The sequence below is a fragment of the Sciurus carolinensis genome, chromosome 11 (genome assembly GCF_902686445.1).
Source record: "Sciurus carolinensis chromosome 11, mSciCar1.2, whole genome shotgun sequence".
Taxonomy (NCBI): domain Eukaryota; kingdom Metazoa; phylum Chordata; class Mammalia; order Rodentia; family Sciuridae; genus Sciurus; species Sciurus carolinensis.
In genome coordinates this window covers 111,575,547-111,597,653 of record NC_062223.1, presented here as the reverse complement: position 1 = coordinate 111,597,653, position 22,107 = coordinate 111,575,547, and the positions used below count along the sequence as shown (strand labels likewise).

Below are 22,107 nucleotides of genomic sequence, written 5' to 3'. Positions count from 1 at the left end.
AATCCAGTATTGTATGTCCCTTTAAATTTTAGATTTTCTTGGAAAAGTTAAGGAGTGTATTCTTTTATTTGATGTGTTTGTAGAAAGTGTAAATATCATAGCTGAAACATTTTATGGTATGTCCTAGGACATACTTCCAAATGTAAGATCAAGAAACATTGAAACTGAATATGTTTATTTTGTTCTAATATAATGAAAGGTGAATGTTTTTCTGTGTCTTGCAGTTCAGAATTTAGGCCACCCATACTGGCTTACCTTGGCTCCAATGTATTTTGGTTTATAATTTTCTTCATCCAGCCTCACAAAGAGGAGAGGTTCCTTTTCCCTGTATATCCACTTATATGTCTCTGTGGCGCTGTGGCTCTTTCTGCACTTCAGGTAAATTTCAGGGAAAAACATACCTGCCTCGTTTGTTTCACTTATTAAATCATTGCTCACAAAACTTAGAGCAAATTATATTATAGAGTACATCCATCTAAGATATTTTACCCACAACATTAAAACTAACATGGATCATATAATCAAAGACTTATGTGTTGATAAAGCTGTTTATCATATTCTTATTTGCTGATTATTTGCATTATTAATTGTGTTGTAATTTGTCTCTATTGTCAACAGGAATCCAGTTGCTAATAAAGATGCATTTTTAAGTCACATGATAGTGCCTCTGAGCAGAGCTAATCATGTCTGCTCTTCATCTGCTAGATTGGACTGAAACTTGCTCAAGACTTTGGGATTACACCAGGCAGTTATGTAATCCTGGTTTAAAACCTGTCCAGTTCAATACCCTGGCAGGCTAATCTTAATTTTGAATATCTCTGTATTTATGACCTTAGCAGTCTCTGGATACTTTCTTGCCCTCTGCTGTCATTTTTAATTAGCAGAAAAAATAGATGGGTTTTTATTATTATTATTATTATTTTTTTTTTGGTGCTGGGTATTGAACCCAGGCCTTGTGCTTGTGAGGAAAACATTCTACCAACTGAGCTATATCCCCAGCCCAATTCAGTGGTTTTTAACTTATTTACAGATATATGGTATCATTACCGCAGTCAATTTTAGAATATTTTCATCACTTCAAAACTGTATACCCTTTAGCTATCATTCCTTCTACCTTCTTTTCCTTATCTTCTCATCTGTAAGTAACTAGTAATCTATTTTCTTTGTTATATTTGCCTATTTTGGGCATTTCATATAAATGAATACTAAAATATGTGACATTTCTTTTACTTAGCATATTTTCAAGGTTTACCCATGTTAGAATGATAGTTTAAAAATAATTTTAATTATAAAGTAATTGAATTTCATTTCAAATAATTTAGAAAGTAGTGAAAATACCTTTTAAACCAAAACACTTTCTAGCATTGGCTTATTATGATTGTAATAATAAGTGTACATATAACTTTTTATCCTTTTTAACTTGATATTATGTCATAATATTGTCTGGGTTGCCGTTCCTATACCCATTATTTAAATGATAATATAATGTTTTACTGATTTGGGTATAATATATAATAATTGGATATAATATATATAACATTGGGTAATATATAGTATAATGATCAAGATAATTCATGTTAGAATTTAGGTTACTCATTTAGTTAGTATTACAAGTGCTACTAGAATAAATATTTTCATTTAGTTATTTAAATATTTTCAGTCAGCTATTTGGATTGCTTCCTTAGGACAGACTTCCAGCTTCTGCCCCATTTTTTTTTTTTTTTTTAGTGGTGCTAGGATACAAACCCAGGGACTGACACATGTTAGGCAAGTTGCTTTACCACTGAGCCACACTCTGAAATATTAATATTAAAATATTAAAAGAGTTTTCTACATATTTATGGCATTTGCTGTGTGTTAGAAAACTTATTTCCAAAAGTGGGTTTTATTAGGAAGGAAGGAAGGAAGGAAAGGAGGAAAGAAATCTAAGGAGAAGGTACTTAAAGATAGCAGATGGGCTGGGAGATAGCTCAGAGGTAAAGTATGCTTAGCATGTGGGAGGCCCTGGATTTGATCCCCAGCATCACATACACACAAAAAGAGCAGGATTCATACATGCATGTATATAGTTATAATAACCGTCTAGTTTATAAGTTGTAAGCAAAAATTAACAGCATGTTCCTAGTGCTGTATGAAAGGAAGTCTTTTTCTTGTTGGTCATGAGACATTTGGTTGATATTAAAATCTTTGCCAAGAACTTGAGGTAAGGAAAGTAAGGTAAATTCTCATATTAAAACAGATTGAGGGACTGGGGAGATAGTTCAGTTGGTTAAGTGCTTGCTTAGCATGCACAAGATCCTGGGTTCAATCTCCAGTACCCCCCAAAATAAAACAAAAAACCATAACAAAAAAAAAACCAGATCGAAGCCAGGCGCAATGGCGCACACCTTCATCCCAGCAGCTGGGGAGGCAGGGGCAGGAGGATCTCAAGTTCAAAGCCAACCTCAGCAACAGTGAGGTCCAAAGCAACTCAGTGAGACCCTGTCTCTAAATAAAATGCAAAATAGGACTGGGAATGTGGTTGAGGACCCCTGAGTTCAATCTCTGTTACCCAAAAACAAAACAAAACAAAAAAAAACCAGATTGAAATACTTCATGTATCAAGGAAAACTGCCATAAAAGCATTTAAAAATATTTTAAAATAAATTATTAGAATTTTAAGCACAAACAAAATATCTAAATTTCTTGCTAGTGAGAGTATTGGCAAGCCAGCTAGGCTGACCCCCAGACAATATCAGAGGAGTTGGCCTTGATCTTTGTATTTGGAGTGGATTCCTTCTAAGTGCACCTGCTCAGACTCAATTTCTGCTTCTGCATTCTTGACTTTTCTGTGATATTTCATGATTGTGTATATTCTGCAAGTTGTACCTTCTTTTATCCGTACATTTTTTTCCTTCTAGAAATGTTACCACTTTGTGTTTCAACGATACCGCCTGGAGCACTATACCGTGACATCAAATTGGCTGGCCTTAGGAACTGTATTCCTCTTTGGGCTTTATCATTTTCCCGCTCTGTGGCACTATTCAGAGGTAGATATGCTATGTGTATTTTCACGCTCACAAGGCTCTTCACCTTATGTTTCCCTTCATGCAGGTTTGCTTAATACATATTTGGCTTGTGCTAGGAAGGGGTCTTTCTTGAAGGGGGAGCATATAGAATTAATAATGAATAGGATGTGACTTCTGTACCTCATGATTGAAAATGAGATTGAAAATTCCTTTTGGTATGATTAACTACACTTTTTCCCCCTCTGTTCTTTTGATTTCCCTCCTTTTAATGGTTGCCGATGAATTAAGGAAGCATAAACTTAACTTTATACTAAATTCTCATGACTATATTTTCTTACAATCAGTTTTGGGATCCACAATATGGAAGTACACTGAAAGAACAAGAGTTTAAAAGGGGATAGGACATGGAGAAGAACTAGAAAGCCCTATATTTGGCAAAATAGGGTCTCTGCTGCTGCCATCTTCCCAACTAGAAAGACATTTTATATGTGTAGGGTAGGCGTCCCTACTGAAGTTGCTATGGCCCTTCACACTTCTTAAATTTTATGTGGATTACAGTGGGACCTTAACATATTATAATTACATGTCAGAAACTCATCTTACTCATCTTTGGCTTTTATTGACCGTTCTTCTTTCCAGGATATCATGGGCCCCTTGATTTGTATCCAGAATTTTACCGAATTGCTACAGACCCAACCATCCACACTGTCCCAGAAGGCAGACCTGTGAATGTCTGCGTGGGAAAAGAGTGGTATCGATTTCCCAGCAGCTTCCTTCTGCCTGAAAAGTAAGCTGTCCTTTCATTCCCAGAGTTTAAAATAAAATAGCAGTTTTATGGCATGGGCTTCTTAATTTTTGTTTTGCTTTGAAATTTTTACAGAAAGTCATTGAATCACTTCTGTCTCTGGGTGCTGTGGAATCTCTCCTGTGTTCATTAGACTGGGTGCCATGTGTGGGTGTGCACCCTCCCCTGCCTATGACCACAGTGTCTGAGAACTTCTGAAAACGTTTTGGGCTCTAGGCTTCTGCTAACAACTCTTGCTGAAAGTTCCTGTTTATAATTCTGTAATTATTTAATATTAATCCACATCCTAAAGTGGTCTAGAACCTCTAACTAAAAAAAGTGTTTTTATTTATTTATTTATTCTTAATTTATTTTTATTGTAAGCAAATGGGATACATGGTGTTTCTGTTTGTACATGAAGTAAAGGCATACCATTTGTGTCATACATTTACATAGGGTAATGGTGTTTGATTCATTCTGTTATTTTTTTCCTTCCCCCCCAACCCTCCCACCCCTAAAAAAGTGTTTTTAGAGAAGAATTTATTTTCCCATCCAACAATAAATTTTTCACCAATATATCAACACTGGGGAAAGCTATTATTGAGACATCTATACCAGCTTCCTTTACCCTATCATTAGATTTGATAGCATATGCCCTAGAGTTCCTTAAATATATATTTTTAAATTTGTCCTATTTATATAAAAGGGAACTCTGGTTAAGATGAGTCATATTGTTCCGCTTAAGACTGGCTTCAGCAGCTTAGTTTTACCTGGTGGTAGTATCTTGTGCTTAATAAAAATCCTGTAACAAATTAAAACTTGTTTTTTGAGGGTTGACTTTGGCCTTTGCTGTTTACCTTTGAAATAGTTTCATAGATGAAGATATGTTTAAGGATTATTCAGTAACAAAGTGCTGCTCCCTTAACATGTTCTTAGTGCCAATATTATATTTCATCTTTTTCATTATATCTGATGAGTTTGCTTTAATTTTAAATAAGTCCTTTTGATCACATGGTAATTGGCAATAAACTTTGACATTTCTCTGGTTGTTTCATGGTATGACCATCTGGTTTCAAATTTCACTTCTGAGACTTGGTGAAATGGGTTGAGAGACCTCTAGTCACAAATTTCTCAATGATTTTTGGATTGAATTGTGACCTCTGCCTCTGTGCTCCCTGGTTAAGGTTTTAGCAGAAAATTTTTTTTCTTCAAATGAAATATCTTTCACATGATTTTTGTTTGTTTCAAGTACATTTAGCAATATGATCCCCTTGTGTTTTTCTTATTCTCCTTATTTGTGTTTCTTACAGTTGGCAGCTTCAGTTCATTCCATCAGAGTTCAGAGGTCAGCTACCAAAACCTTTTGCAGAGGGACCACTGGCTACTCGGGTGGTTCCTACTGACATGAATGACCAGAACATAGAAGAGCCATCCAGATACGTAAGGACTTACATTCTTTTCTTTGAAAAGAATTCTACCCCTAAAATTTCTTGGCATATATATTAGAACACTGATAAAATGAGAATTTCTTAGAAAGTGATTTCTGTAGAATGAGGACTATAACAGCCTTTGTTGAGAAAGATTGAACAGTATCACCTTTTTTTTCAAATTACCTCTTATATTTTATGTAAAACATAGAATTCAATACTTCTAAGTTTTCCAGTCGGCTGGAAATTTTCTTATGGAAGAATCTGAACTATCTTTCTGAAACACATTTTGAAACTTATATGATTCCTTGGCCTGTTAAAATACTTGGTGGGGAACTTTCAAGTTATCAGGTTACGCTTGACCTAGCTCTGACTATATTCTGGTTTTAGCACATGAATAGTCAGGAAGACTATTTCCATAGTAAGTGCCATGGAGCAATCTCTGTCAGTGCCATGATCTTCTACCTACTTGACTTTATACACTCTGAGATCCCATGTGAATTTTATTTCAGTTCCTTTGAAAGATGACACTTTCGACATTTGATACCTGTAAGATCTTTGATGGCGAAAAGGAGAGAGCAGTAAAGTTGATGCTCCTTCTGGTTTATAGAGGCAATAAAAAATTTATAAAATTATTGGAGAACACATTTTTTGGCAACTTGTTAAAAATATTTAATAGTTTAAATGTCAAAAATATTTAATTTAGGTTTTTTAAAATGTCATGTTCTTAAAATATAAAATAGTGAGGCTTCTATTTCTCTTCTGAAGCAAAGTAGTAGTCATATATGGCCTTTGTCTCCAGATTGTGGCTGATTAGACTTCCATGCAGACCCTTAGGGTTTATGAGTGAGAGTTTTACTGTATGGATCTTAGGTATACATTGTATAAATGTACATCCTTAAACACATCTTTGGTCTGGCTACCTGAGAAGGTAAGATATGCATTCTTACTGTTCTTTTAAAGGAAGACTCTTTTTTTTTTTTGAGGTTTTTTTTTTTTTTTTTTTTTTTTAATTGTAAACAAATGGGATACATGCTGTTTCTCTGTTTGTACATGGCGTAAAGGCATACCATTTGTGTAATCATAAATTTACATAGGGTAATGTTGTTTGATTCATTCTGCCATTTTTTCCCTTCCCCCCCTCCCCTCCCACCCTTCCCCTCCATCTATACAGTTAAAGGAAGACTCTTATTCCTGTTAAAATGAAAATACCTGTTGTCAGATGTGGTGGCACACACCTGTAATCTCAGCTATTGGTGAGGCTGAGGCAGGGGGATCACAAATTCAAGGCCAGTGTGGATAATTTAGTGTGATCCTGTCTCAAAAATATAAAGAGCTAGGGATACAGCTCAATGGTAGAGCACTTGCCTAGCATGTGGAAGGCCCTGGATTCAATCCTTAGTACTGCAAAAAGAAAAAAAGAAAAAGAAAAAGAAGAAAAGAAAATACACTTTGTCAGGGTAAACTGTTACAGTCATTTTTATTTTAGCTGCAGTTACTCTTCTGAGAGCAAGCTTTAATGTACAGGGGATCACCATAGGGACACTCAAAAATCAAAAAGAAGGGAGCATATAACCCTGAGTGGGAGACAGTTTGAATCTAGAGTGATGTTATCAGAGACTTAGGAAGAGGTGACATGGGGAGATAAATAAAGAACATGAACTTTGGATTCAAATAGGCCTGAGTTTAAATCTCAGTGTTATTGTGTACCTTGATGGCCTCAGGCAAATTAGTTAACTTCTCTGTTTAACTGCTTTGTTTCTATCTGTAAAATGGGAATAATGATACCCACTTTGGAATTATTATAGATTTGATATTGCATCTCTATCATATTTAGCAAAGATTTTTCCCATGGGTGTTCTTAATCTGATATCCTTAAGGGAATATATACTCTGCCCAGATCTCTCTTCTTCCATACTTTAATTGTTTCCCAACCTGGTTTTTATTCCAGTCCATCCAGACCCATCATTCATTGTCTTTTCTGCCCCAAATTTTTTGCTTATGTTAGTGACCCTGCCTGAGATATCCAAGAAGCCTACTATTTAAGTCTGTATTGAGTAGTCCTTCATTTAAGGACCTTAAGCATTTTTCTGTACAGTTCATATGGCCTTTTAATTTCATTATTTTATTATCTAAGTACTCCTAATATGTATGTCATATCTTTCCTCTTCAGATTTGTGAATGCTATGAAGGGAATGACTATATCTTATTTCTTTTGTATTTTTCTCAGCATCCAGGAAAGTGCTGTGGGCCTAATGATTAGCCTTTAGAGTGGTCTTCCCTTACCTGCAAGACCTCCAAGAGATTCCCAAAACCAATGGATAGTACCAAATCTTAGGCCTGCTATGTTTTTTTCCTGTACATGCATACCTATGGTAAAGTCTAATTTGTAAATTTGGTACAATAGGAGATTAATAGTAATCAATGATAAAATAGAACAATTTTAATAATACACCGTAATAAAAATTATGTGAATATGGTCTCTTTCTTAAAATGTTTTATTGTGGGGCTGGGGATATAGCTTAGTTCATAGAGTGCTTGCCTATCAAGCGCAAGGCCCTGGGTTCAATCCCCAGCACCGCAAAAAATAAAAAAAAATGTCTTATTGTACAATAATGTCTTATTGTAGTTATTGTACTAGCTTATTTTTCTTTCTTAATAATTTGAGAATTTTAACCTCTTGACCTAAAGAGAGTACTTTAGGGATCTCTTGGGCACACCCAAGCTGCCTGCATCACTACTTTTGTGCTTGGGACCATTATTAAGTAAAATAAGAGTTACTTGAACAACAGAACTACTGTGTTATGATAGTGGATCTGATAACTGAGATGACTGCTAAGTGACAGGTAGCTCAAACAGCATAGATATGCTGGACAGTATAAGATTTCACTATGCTACTTAGAATGGTGTGCAATTTAAAAACCTATAAATTGTTTATTTTTTGAAATTTCCATTTAACATTTTCAGACCATGGTTGACTAAGAGTAACTGAAACCATGAGAAAAGCATGAGAAAAGGGGACCTACTGTACATATTTTCTCAGTGGAGAATGAATATTCATCACCTTTGGGCTAAGGAGGTTGAGAGAAAACTGATTAGAAAATCTACAGTGACCTCTTAAAATATATCTTAGACTTTGGACACTGATTAGATCTGGTTAGATAATCTTCCCATATTATCTGCAACCAGATATTATGACATTTGGTTAAGTGACCATATATTTACCCCAAAGGTGGAGATTTTTCAGAATGCCAGTAGGGGGCACTGTAATGCCAGTTGATAATAGAAGGGACAAGCAATTCCTTATCTGCCGGACATGTAGTCTCTGTTTTTGTACTTGTCTGTATTCCTGTGACTGATTTTTCCTACCAAGTTCCTTCTGTTCTACATGGCAGGGAAAGTGCCCTCCAAATCCAGTTCACTCACCTTTGGCCCTTTGTAAAGTAACAGGAACTAATTCTGCATGAATTGTTATTAAGGATCACCTCTTTTAGCTATTTAAAAAAATATTTGTTTTCCTCTGAAAATAAAAGTGATAAACATTCATTGTATGAAATAATGAAAACTATAGACAAGAAAAAATAATCTGTCATCTCATTACCTAAGTGTTAACCACCGTTGGCATTTTGATGGTTTTTGTTTTTTCTTTCACTTTTTTCTTTTTGCATAGATGTATATTTGTATGTAAACAGAAATTTCAATAATTTAAAAACTTTTAATGTTTAATTCTTTAAGAAATGGTAATGTCCAAATCTTTGCTGTGCTACACTCATGTTTGTTACTTTTGTATCAACCCTAGTTGTACATCCAGGTTCATTCAAGAAGGCATAGTAATTTTGTTTAACACATCTGAGTATCCTAACTAGCAGCATTATTTTTACCTGCCCGTTGGCTCTGATTGGCAGGTTTTTGCTAGCTCATAGTTCAGGCTTAGTGTTTCTTTACTGCGTGGAAATGAGGAAATATGTATGACCTTCTTTAATTCACTGAACTCCTTAACCTGAGTTTGTCAAAAATTAGGAGTGAATGTTTGTAAAGGTTCTATGGTTTCTATTGTTCTGTTAAAACTGTGTTGTAAAACTAATTGTTTTTCTGCATATATACTTTCATGGTAGAAATTGAATAGGTGTCAAACATCCCATTATTGAACAGTGGACATTTACAATAGTTCCTGTCAAGATTTTCTGTTCGAATCAAGGTTCAAATTTGTTTTATTTTGTTTTTAAATTTTTCATGGTGTAGAGCTGGGTCTGTAGCTCAGTGGCAGAGTGCTTGTCTAGCATGTGTGAGGCACTGCATTCCATCCTTAGCACCACAGAGAAATGAGCAAATAAAATAAATGCATTCTGCCCATCCACAACTACAAAAAATAAAAATTAAAAAAAAAATTTTGTGGTGCTGAGGGTTGAACCTAGGCTTCATACATGCTAGACAAGCACACTACTCTTGAGGTACATCCTCAACCCCCTCAAGATCTGAATTTAGAAGATAATTTCAGTATCATCTCTCTAATTCTTGAGAAATTTAAATTTTTGTTACTATGTCAAGGTAAATGATATCTTTCTGACTCTTAAGTCTGCTATTGGATTTGGGAACTATCTAGTCAATGAGTAAACCTCTGGAAGAAAACAGCAGTTCAGGAGGGAGCTTACAGGGAAAGTCTTGAACATAAGTGGACTTGCCTATATATATGTTATCTTTGAAAAATATGGATTGATCATTGATGAATTTTTTCCCAAACATTAGTCTAGTCTTTTTTGCTGCAATGATATAAAATAGCTAAAAGTCATTGTGCAGTAAAACCCACAAGACCAATGGGGAAATGGGGTTAGGGACACAATATTTGAAAACTGAGTGACACATTAAAAAAAGAGGAGCCTGGTGTGGTGGCGCAGGCCTGTAATCCCAGTGGCTCAGGAGGCTGAGGCAGGAGTATCACAAGTTCAAGGCCAACCTTATCCATTTAGCAAGGCCCTAGGCAACTTAGCGAGACCCTTTCTCTATATAAAATAAAAAAGAATTGGGTGTGTGGCTCAGTGGTTATGTGCCCCTGGGTTCAATTCCTGGGGCACTAATTAAAAAAAAAAAAAAAAAGAAGGATGAATCAAGGAGTCAGGCACAGTGGCACACACCTGTAATCTCAGTGACTCAGGAGACTGAAGCAGAAGGATCACAAGTTCAAGGTCAGCCTCAGCAACTTAATGAGACCCTGTCTCAAAATAAAAAATAAAAGGGGCTGGGGATGGGACTCGGGTGTGGCTCAGTGGTAGAGTGCTTGCCTAGCATGTGATGCACTGGGTTCAATGCTCAGGACCACATAAAAATAAAATAAATAAAGGCATTATGTCCATGTACAACTAAGAAAAAAGGACTCAGGATGTAGTTTGGTGGTGAAGCACCCCAGTACCCACTCCCCTCCAAAAAAGAGAAGAAATAGGAACTTAACAAAAATGTAGCAGTTTTATGTATGTTAAATGGTTAAAAGTTCATAAATATTATAGTATGGCATTTTACTTTGTAAATGCTTGGCATTTGTGGCATGGTGTTAGAAGAGTTGCATCTTCTGAAGTAGTGGAAGGATTATCTGAAATCTGACAGAGACTGTTAATAACATAAGTAGATTGGTGAGTGTGATGTAGGGCACTGAGGAAGGTATAGATATTTGTGCATTATGCACTTTTTATATTCCTGCATGGATTGGTTTAGCTGTGCACAGTTTTCTGCATTCACCTAGCATTTCTTGTAGATGAAATGACACATAACCAAGTGGAAAAATTAAATTATGCTCAAATATTCCCTAATATATCTGTTGTGTTGGAACAAATTTGTGTTTTCAGAATAAGTATTAAAACAAAACTATTCAGTCAAAGTTTTATCTCATTTTCCTTTATCCCTGCTTTTCCCAGTTACCAATAGGAACAATTGTGGATTTGGAAGGGAACTTAAGATAGCAAGTCTTTGATCACCTTCATTTTTGGGGTCAAAGAACTCAGGTTCAGGAAGAGTGGAACTTGACAAAGGTTAGTCTTAGGATAAGAAGCTTTGTTTCAGGATTTCCCAATATTCTTTTCTTTCCCAGGACTGGGGATTGAACCCATGGATGCTGTACCATTGAGTTATATCCCCAGCCCTTATCATTTTTTCTTTTTGAGGAAGAAAGGTACTTTCTGAGTTGCCATGGCAGACCACAAACTTGTGATCCTCCTGCTTCAGCCTCCCAAATATCTGGGATTATAGGTGGGCACTATGGCATCCAGCACCACTTTTAGATTATTTGACCTTCTGGAATTTCATATAAATGGAATCACAAATGTGTCCTTCCTTTTGTGTCTAGCCTTTTTTTCCTCAACATTTTTTCCCCCAGTACTTGGGGATTGAACCCAGGGCCTCACATATGCTAGGCAAGTGCTCTACTACTGAGCTACATTCCCAGCCCCATTTTTATTTTTATTTTGAGATAGGATCTCATCAAGTTGCTCAGCCTGCCCTTGAACTTGTGATCCTCCTGCCTCAGCCTCCCAAGTTGCTGAGATTATAGGTATGCACTTCTGCACCTGGCACCAGATATTCTTTTCATACCTCTTCTATATGTTATCACTTGATGGTTAATCATTCTTTGATGTAATAAGGTTGAATACACATAGATAACATTACTTTTTTAAAAGTCACTTTCCAGGGTTGGGGTTGTGGCTCAGTGGTAGAGTGCTTACCTGGCACATGTGAGGCACTGGGTTCAATCCTCAGCACCACATAAAAATAAATAAATAAGGTAAAGGTATTGTGTCCGTCTACAACTTAAAAAAATAAAAATAAAAAAGTCAATTTCCATTTCTAGAGCTGTTTCATTTGTGCCAGGTGTTTTTCTTTTCTTTCTTTCTTTTTTCTTTTTTAGTTGTAGGTGGATACAATACCTTTATTTTATTTTTATGTGGTACTGAGGCTCAAACCCAGGGGCTCACATGTGCTAGATGAGTGCTCTATCACTAAGCCACAACCCCAGACCTGTGCCAGGTACTTCCAATAGTATATAGTGTTTATCAATAAATAGAAATTATTGGGTATCCCCCTTCTTCTTTCTTCTCTTTTTCTCTCTCAGTTCATCCTTTCTCTTTCCCTTATTAGAGGAGAAAATAAACCCTATTGGTCTCGTTTCTAATTGTTACCAGTCTTGGGTATCAGAGCAAGCAGATTCAAATCCTATCGTGCATACAATGTGATCAAATTGGAATCCACTAAGATTTTAAGTAGAATTTTTCAAAAAACTTTTTGTTTCATATTAATCCCCTAGTTTTCATTATGTTGGCATTGAGGAAAATTAATTGATGTTTTCATGATCTATAGGGATTGCATGACCAAAAATTTTTTATCTATGAGTTTGCATTTTTACAATATAGTAATTTTTTTCTTGTGAGTGTAAAGATTCAGTCAACAAATACATGGTTACATATTTCACAAGACTATATGTGAGGCAGGAAACCTATAAGACAGTTTGTGCCTCTGGGTGGCAACTATGTTTTTTTAATTTAACTGGAGCATATCTAAAAGAGGAAATGAAAAGCCAGAAAAATACTTGAACTCTTTCCCTTTCTAATGTTTCTTCCCAGGCTCAGTGTTCTTATTCCAATAAAGGAATTGGGCTGGGGTTGTGGCTCAGTGGTAGAGTGCCTGCCTAGCATGTGTGAGGTACTGGGTTCAATCCTCAGCACCATGTTAAAAAAAAAAAAAAAAAAAAAAAGGTATTGTGTCCACCTACAACTAAAACAAAGAAACAAAAACAAAAAAAAAAGGAATTAAACTAGGAGAATACTGATGATGGGCAACACGATATAGTGGCAAAAGCACTGGCCAGGAGTTAGGAGAGCATGAGTCTCTTTTGGAAGCCCAGTGAAGTGTATTTTATTTTTAAATGACAAGGAATTTTCAAGACCCTTAATTTGTGGAGGTGGCATCTCTTTCCAATTTGCAATAACTATATCTGAAATCTAGTCGGAGCATTTATATTTCAGTTTATTCCTTTACTTATTCTCTCATCAAATATTTTATGGTAGCAAATTTTCATTTGAAACATGATTCCTGGGCATTTACCTCATGACCAGAGATAGAAGTGGACCTGCTGCTTCTGTCCCACAGGCGGTGGATAACTCTTAGGGGCTGACTCTGTGTTACTGATGTTTGAGAGTTGAGAAATTATTACTGCAGACTCCAGCTCTGACAGTGTTTCCAGCTGATCAGGAAAAGCTGTGACTATTTATTTTATTACTACCTCATTCTCCTCTATTCACTCCTCCCCTGATAAAATACACACCTTGTATTATTGGTATCTTAGGTTTTGTCTCAGGCTTTCTTCTTTGAAAATATATATTTTTGTTTACCTTGTGGTGACATTAAAGTTTCTTAACATGTTTATTGATGTAAACAGTGTAAAATCTATGATCAATAAGTTGGCTTGAATTTCCCCACCATTACCTTTTTTTCTTTGGTTTGGAGGTGCTCATTTGTACTTCTCCAAAGCTTCTAGTGGGTTGGTAGAAATGGAAAGAAGTCACATTTCTTTCAAAATGAGTCTTAAATGCTTGTGTTTTACAAAATTTTAAATTAAGGCATATTTTTAGCTTCGACAGCTGGTTGATATGTAGCCTGTGACTAATGAAATGAAACACATTTTTGTTTCACGATCATGTGTTAATGTCACCCTACAATTTTGTTATTTTTGATGCAAGAAAGAATGATTAAATCTGAAGAAACAAAAAAAATGAGCTCTTTGCTTACACTTAAGGCAGATTTAAATCTAGTCTTGATTTTTGAATTGTAGATGATGTAGTTATGGAGCATAATCTCAGATTTTGCAGCATGAGATATTCATAAAATTGAGAAAAGAAACTATTCTTTCTGATTCTAATTCAACTAGTGTTACTTTTAGACCCAAGGGCAGTAGACATTTGGTGTTACCAGGGATTTAAACTGAGAAATTACAAACTAAAAATAGGTACAGTAGAAAGGTATATGTAACATGATCCAGGTTTCGTGAGGAAAATCAATATCTGCAAAAGAAAAGGTCTGAAATGTTCACTGACAGGTTGCTGGTGATATTCTTCAGGTAAGAGTATTGTGATTTTTTTTTTTTTTGTACTAGGGATTGAACCCAAGGGAGCTCTGCCTCTGAACTACATCCTCGATCCCCCCTCCCTTTTTTTTTTTTAAGAATAGCAAGTATTTTTTGTATACTTCTTTTTTTTTTTTTTTTTTTTTTAATTTTTATGTGGGGCTAAAGATCGAACCCAGGGCCTTGCACATGCTGGGCAAGCACACTACCACTGAATCAAAACCCCAGCCCCCCAATTCTCTTTTTAGTTCTTATCTTGAGACAGGGTCTTACTAAGTTGCTAAGACTGGTCTCAAACCTGGAATCCTTCTGCCTCAGTCTGCCAGTCACTGGAATTACAGGCATGTACCATCATACCCTGCCACATAAGTGATTTTTAAAAGTACATTTTAAAAAATACTTTTTTCTTACATTTTCAATAATAAACCATATTGTACTTTTATCATTTGAGAAAAATAAATACTCCGAGTAGGCTTATAGACATCAAACCTTTGAAACTGCCTAAAAGATCTCTGGTGTCATTTATAGACACCACTCAGCGTGTTGTCCATGATCTGAGTTTCCTGTCTAGGCACAAGGAGAACTTTCAGTTCAAAATTGGGAGAATTTTTCTATTAAGTCATTTTGGCTTCTTAGCCTTTGTCTTCTTAAGTAATTCATTAAAGTTCTTACATTTAGGGGCAGGATTGTGGCTCAGTGGTAGAGTGCTTGCCTAGCACATGTGAGGCACTGGATTCGATCCTTAGCATCACATAAATAAATAAAGGTATTGTGTCCATCTACAACTAAAAATATTTTTTAAAAAGCCCATACATTTAAAACTATCTTTTGGGCTGGGGTTGTGGCTCGGTGGTAGAGTGCTTGCCTAGCATGTGTGGAGCGCTGGGTTCGATTCTCAACACCACATAAAAATAAACAAATAAAGTGTTCTGTCCATCTATTAAAAAAAAATCTTTAAAAAAAAACTATCTTTACTGCTCTTTCTGCAAACTAGATTTAGATTGCTTTAAAGAAATAGTTGTGATTTACCTATTTGCAAGCTCTGAGGAAAAATTTTTTTAGAATTCCAACTAAAACAGATAACTACAGTAGGTAAGGCAAATAGACCATGTTAACTTCTTCCAGACAGGAAGGAAATTAAAGAATTAAATCTTAAATAAAATAAATTTGCCTCTCATTGGACTTTGGACAAAAGCCTTCAGTATCTGGTACAGGTGTTAAGAGAGACTGCCTGTTGGCTGGGTCAGTCCAATAGCCCTGGGTCACTGGCTTAAAAAGACCTGTAAATCTTGGTAGTACAATATTGTTAGTCTCCATTCTTTTTCATTCATACTCATTTTTAAGTGTTTTTTAAGCATCATAATCATCAACTGTTTCACCCACCTGTTCATCCAACTTATTGTTGTTCCTGATTGTGCTGAAAATAGTCCTGTCACTTAAGAGTTCCTACCCAACAGAAAAGGTGGGGTGTGTGTGTGTGGTGGGGAATTGGAGAAAACACACATGATATAGGAAAAAATTTCAACTAATGTAATTACTATTTTCTGATAGACTAAAAGTTTGGGATTCGTAAAATAAAAAAACATGTTTTAAAAGAGAACCATAAGGAAATAAGAACTTAAAGAAATTAAAAATAAGATGATGGAGATTTTAAAAATCAGTAGAAGCCAGGCACAGTGGCATGCTGCTGTAGTCCTAGCTCCTGGGGGAGGCCGAGGCCAGAGGATCGTTTGAGCCAAGAGTTTGAAACCAGTTTGGGCAACATAGTAAGACCCCATTTCAAAATTTAAAAAATGAATGAGTGAATGATTTAGAGAGTAAAGTTGAAGAAATATTCCATACCATGAAAATAACATAAAAATCCAAAGAGATAAGTAATAAGATGAGGAACAGTAATACCCAGCATCTATCTAGTAGGAGGTCCAGAAGGAGAGAACAGATGAAAGAGAGAAGATTGCGAAAAAGATCATGTGAAAAAAGTCCTCAGAAGTGCAGGTCATCAGTTTTTAGATCGAAAGAGCCTACAAGAGTATACCCGAAATGATAGGTGAGAAACGAGCCATACCAAGATTATCAAGTACAAAAAGAAGTTAGTGTGCATTATCATTTGACAATTGAAAAAAATCAAAAGCTACCAGGAGAGTCTGGGGTGGTGGTGCACGCCTGTAATCCCAGCAGCTTGGGAGGTTGAGGCAGGAGGATTGTAAATTCAGAGCCAGTCTCAGCAAAAGCAAGGCCCTAAGCAACTCAGTGAGACCCTGTCTCTAAATAAAATACAAAATAGGGCTGGGGAATGTGACTCAGTGATCAGGTGTCCCTGAATTCAATCCCTGGTACCTGCCCTCAACCCCCACCCCCAAAAATTAAACTACCAAGAGAAAAAAGCTGGAAGAGTTGTGAATAGTTGTCTGGGAGGATGGACCAGGGAATAAGGAGGGACCTGATGATTTTCACAAGCAGTTTTGTGTACTACTTAAGATTTTTAGTTTGTGTGCATTTATTGTTTTGATAACCCTAAAGATGAATTTAGAGTATTTTAGGAGAGACACACCTTAAATATTATTCAAAATGTAATGAGTGCTGTAATATACTGTGGGAATACAGAAAGAGCAAGACAACTCTTTTAGGGCTGGGGTTGTAGCTCAGTGGTAGAGCGTTTGCTTAGCACATGTGAGGCATTGGGTTTGATCCTCAGCACCACATAAAAATAAACAAAATAAAGGTATTGTATCCATCTACAATTAAAAATATATTTTAAAAGATATTTTAGAGAAGTTCTACTGTAGAGTTAAACTGAGCTAGGTATACAAAAAGTCAGATATAATTTTTGTCAAAAATTTCTATATTTTCCTTAAGGTGTTTATGTTATCATTACAGTTTAAAAGGGGACCAAAAGAAGACACACATAGAGCCAGATAACTGCCTTTTAGGAGCTAGTTACTACTCAGGATAGACAATATCAGATACATAAATTTTAAATGGCATTTAGTCTACAGAATAATTTAGTCTATGAAAGCATAACTGAAAAAATAATGGGAAGTTAATTTTCAATTATCTAGAGTTGACAAAACTAAAAATCTTTCACTATTATCATTCTCTCTGCTTAATCAATTAACTGTCATTCTTAACAGTTTCTGGTATACATTTTGCTATCTAAGGAGGACCATCTCTCTTTTTTTTTGTAGTACTGGGGACTGAACTCAGGGCCTTGTGCTTGTGAGGCAAGCACTCTACCAACTGAGCTATCTCCCCAGCCCAGACCATCTCTTTTTTAATTTGGTACCAGAGACTGAACTCAGGGTTGCTTAACTACTGACCAAATCCAAGTCCTTTTTACTTTTTATCTTGAGATGGGGTCTTGCTAACTTTGCTGAGGCTGGCCTCAAACTTGAAATCTCCTGCCTCAGCCTTCTAAGTAACTGGGATTACAGGAATGTACTACCACATCTGGTTTGTCTTTTTATTTTTATTTATTTATTTGGTGTTGGGGATTGAACCCAGAGGTGTTTAAACACTGAGCTACATCCCCAGCCCATTTTACTTTTGATTTACAGACAGAGTTTTGCTAAGTTGCTTAAGGCCTCTCTAAATTGCTGAGGCTGACCCTGAAGTTGCAATCCTCCTGCCTCAGCCTCCTGAGCTGCTGGGATTACAGGTCTTTGCCACCACCACTCCAGGCTGACTTGTCTTTTTAAACCCAATACTTCTCACAGTTATTTTCAAATGAATGTAAATTAAATAAGTGAAGCTCTACTAAAGTTAAGACTTGCTTTAACCTATTTTGAAATTATATGTCTTGTTGCTGGTTTGAAATGTTGAGAAGAGCTCAGCTTAACTCTAAAGTAGAACTTCTCTAAAATATTTTTTTAAATATATGTTGAGGTTGGGGATATAGCTCAGTTGGTAGAGTGCCTGCCTCGCAAGCACAAGGCCCTGGGTCCAATCCCCAGCACTACCAAAAAAAAAAAAATGTATATTTTTAGTTGTAGATGGATACAATACCTTTATTTTGTTTATTTTTATGTGGTGCTGAGGATCAAATCCAATGCCTTACATGTGCTAAGCAAACGCTCTACCACTGAGCTACAACCCCAGCCCTAAAAGATTTTTCTTTTGTTTCCTAATTTAGTACTTAACAGGTCCTTCCTTCTTTCCTTCTTTCCTTCCTTTTTCTTTTTTTTTGGCGGGGGGGCGGGGGGGGGATCTGGGGATTGAACCCGGGAGTGCTTTATCATTGAGCTACATTCCTGTTTTGTTTGTTCGTTTTTTCTTTTTTTTTATTGTAAACAAATGGGATACATCTTGTTTCTCTGTTTGTACATGAGGTAGAGGCATACCATTTGTGTAATCATACATTTACATAGGGTAATGGTGTTTGATTCATTCTGTTTTTTTTTCCCTCCCCCCCCCCCCTCCCACCCCTCTTTTCCCTTGTTTTTTCTTTTTTTTTTTTTTAATTTGGTGAATAGATTTATTTCACAAATCCAAAGTCCACTTTAACACCTATGTTCTTTAATATAGACTACTTTAAGAAAATCATGTGATGTAAGATTTTGTTAGAGAATACCTACAAAACATGGTATATTATCAAGGATTTAATTGTCTTTACTATGAAATCATATTTTTTTAAAATTTATTTTTATTGTAAACAAATGGGATACATGTTGTTTCTCTGTACATGGAGTAACAGCATACCATTTGCGTAATCATACATTTACATAGGGTAATGATGTTTGATTCATTCCATTATTTTTTCATTCCCCCAACCCCTCCCACCTCTCTTTTCCCTCTATACAGTCCCTCCTTCCTCCATTCTTGCCCCCCCCACCTCCCATTATTTGTCATTATCCGCTTATCAGTGAGATTATTCGCATGATATTCTTCAATTTCATCCATTTGCCTGCAAATGCCATAATTTTATTTTTCTTTATAGCTGAGTAATATTCCATTGTATATGTATATATACCACAGTTTCTTTATCCATTCATCAATTGAAGGACATCTAGGTTGGTTCCACAGTCTGGCTATTATGAATTGAGCAGCTATGAACATTGAAGTGGCTGTATCTCTGTAGTATGCTGATTTTAAGTCCTTTGGGTATAGGTGGAGGAGTGGGATAGCTGGGTCAAATGGTGGGTCCATTCCAAGTTTTCTAAGGAGTCTCCACACTGCTTTCCAGAGTGGCTGCACTAATTTGCATCCCCACCAGCAATGTATGAGTGTACCTTTTTCCCCACATCCTCTCCAACACTGTTTTTTCTTTTTTAAAGACAGGATCTCACTAAGTTGCCCAAGGCTGCCCTGAACTTGTGATCTTCCTGCCTTAGCCTTCTGAGTTGCTGGGATTTTAGTCATGTGCCACTACACCTGGCTAAGGCCTTTCTTTCTTTTTTTTTTTAGTTGTCAATGGACGTTTATTTTACTTATTTATTTATTTTTGTTTTTATGTGGTGCTAAGGATTGAACCCAGTGCCTCACACATTAGGCAAGTGCTCTACCACTGAGCTACAACCCCAGCTCAGGCCTTTCTTAGTGATAGCAATGACAGTGACTTTAGTCATAAGTACTAATGAATTTCATATTGTAACATAGATACATAGTCTTAAGATATTTTCCATAAACTGATATTTTTGAGTAAAATTTGCAAGAAAAAAAATCCAAAAAAACAAACCCTGAATTAGTTGTTATAAAACAAATTGCACAATCTCCCAGGGTTTCTCAGTTCTCTAAATCTGCATTTTTATATAAAGTAGTAGGTTTGTTTATATTGCAATATATTTTTGAGAACTAAGTGATACAATCCAGATTGGGTTTCATTGAGTTGCAGTTCCACCATCCTGAGTGTTCACCCCCAAGCACTGATCTTACAAGGAGGTTTTCATTTATTCATTCATTCTTTCTTTTTTTGAGATGGGGTCTTGCTGTGTTACCTAGGCTAGTATCAAACTCCTGAATTTAAGTAATCTTTCAGTCTTCCAAGTGCTGGGATTACAGGTATTCACTACCACTCTTCACTACAAATAGTTTCATTTCATTTAATACTTACAATCACTTGGTAGTGACTGACTGGTGCCCAGGGTTGAAAAGCATGAGAGTGTATTAAAAATCAATAGAAGAATGCTTTAATTGATTAGTGAAGTCTGATACAAATAGTAGGAAGAAAGGTGTATTAGTCCATTTTTTGTTACTATAATGAAATAACTGAGGCATACTAACTTTATAAAGAAAAGTTTCTTGAACTCACAGTTTTGGAGGCTGAATGGCCATGGCATATTCTCTGACAAAGGGCCCTTTTGACTGTATCACCTCCAGACAGATGCCAAAGGCAGGAATTTGTGTGGGAGGAAGAGATCCCATTATCAGGCAGCAAGATACAGAGATTGGGATCCCACCATGCCTTCCCAAGATCACGACCCCCAGCTGACTTATTAAGCACCTCCCACTAGGCCCCACATCTTAACTGTCTCACCTCCCCAAATCACCACCCTGAGGAGACCAAGCTTCCAACCCATGAATCTGTGGGGACAGACAATATCCAATCCATAGCAAAAGGGAAACAACTGTCAGAGCTTTCTGTATTCGTCGTCATTCAATTTCAGGATAAATTTAGGTGGTAATTCTAGGCGTTATAGGTAAGACATAATATATTCCCAAATCATGTCTTTTATGTTACTAAAACACTTGGAGTTGAAGAAACTCTGTAAAAATTTAGAATTTTTCAGGCATGCAAGTCCACAAAATTCCTCTAACCCTTTCTATATTTGACAAGGATAATTTTTTTTTAACTTTATTTATTTCAATACTGGGGATAGAACCCAGGACCTCAGGCATGCTGGGCAAGTGATCTATCACTGAGCCATAAACCCAGCCCATATCTTGGTTTTAAATAGCTCCTTGACATCAACAAATTGAGAGAACTGAATAATCTTATTTTACCTTTGCCATTCATGATAAATATGTGTCTTGTTTATTTTTGTTTTTGACACAGGGTCTTACCATGTTGCCAAGGATGACCTTGAACTTGAAATTCTCTCATCTCATCCTGTTGAGTAGCTGAGATTACAGGCATATGCTACCATGCTTGGCTTAGATATGTATCTTCTATGTTTAGTATAAGAAGTAAGACGTAGACTTTCTAATTGCCCTAGTCTTGGTAGTATAAAAAGCAGATCCTGTCTATTTTCTACCTTTAGCACAGAGCTGTCTTTTAACATAGTAATATCACGTAATGATAAGCAGCAGTAGTTCAGAAAACAGTAGAATCAACCATGTGATGTGTATTTACAGTTGTGGTGAAATTAATTTTTCAACAGTGGTCCTTTCTAGAATTGAGGGAGTCTTAGTGGTTTGCAGTACAAACCTTTTGGAGGCATGGTAAAACCTCTCATGCTAAGTTAAAGGACTTTCTCAAATCTTAGAGCCAGAGGTAAGAATTTAGCAGTCTCATTTTCTGATGCAAGTGCAAATATTAGATAGATTTAAACATGAATGGCACATGGTTAGAGACAGAGGGTACAGAACATTTTTTTCTGCTTTTCTCTGTTCTTTTGGTGAGTTACCTGCTTCAAATACTAGTTTAGTTGCTTGCTAATATATCCATATCCAAACTTACTAGAGCATGTACAACAAGTTTTTTCTATTATCTTTTTTTTATAGTAAAAAATTGTTTCTAAAATGAAGTCAAGAGATATCTTCTCAGAGAAATTCTTTACATGCAGTAAGTTCTTCAGGATTGCAGAACTGAACTTGGTTGTCTCTTAACATCTTTTCTACAAATTGAGAAAA

The 22,107-nt window shown here is 36.1% G+C and overlaps 1 protein-coding gene across 1 annotated transcript in view; it reads left to right on the top strand.

Moving 5' to 3' along the window:
• Alg9 (ALG9 alpha-1,2-mannosyltransferase) overlaps positions 1-22,107 on the top strand; it is an 86,648-nt gene that overhangs the window by 30,543 nt on the left and 33,998 nt on the right. Inside the window, 6 exon segments of the mRNA XM_047516207.1 lie at positions 225-269; positions 272-378; positions 2,901-2,991; positions 2,994-3,029; positions 3,648-3,795; positions 5,103-5,232. Coding sequence (XP_047372163.1) covers positions 225-269; positions 272-378; positions 2,901-2,991; positions 2,994-3,029; positions 3,648-3,795; positions 5,103-5,232 — 557 coding nt within the window.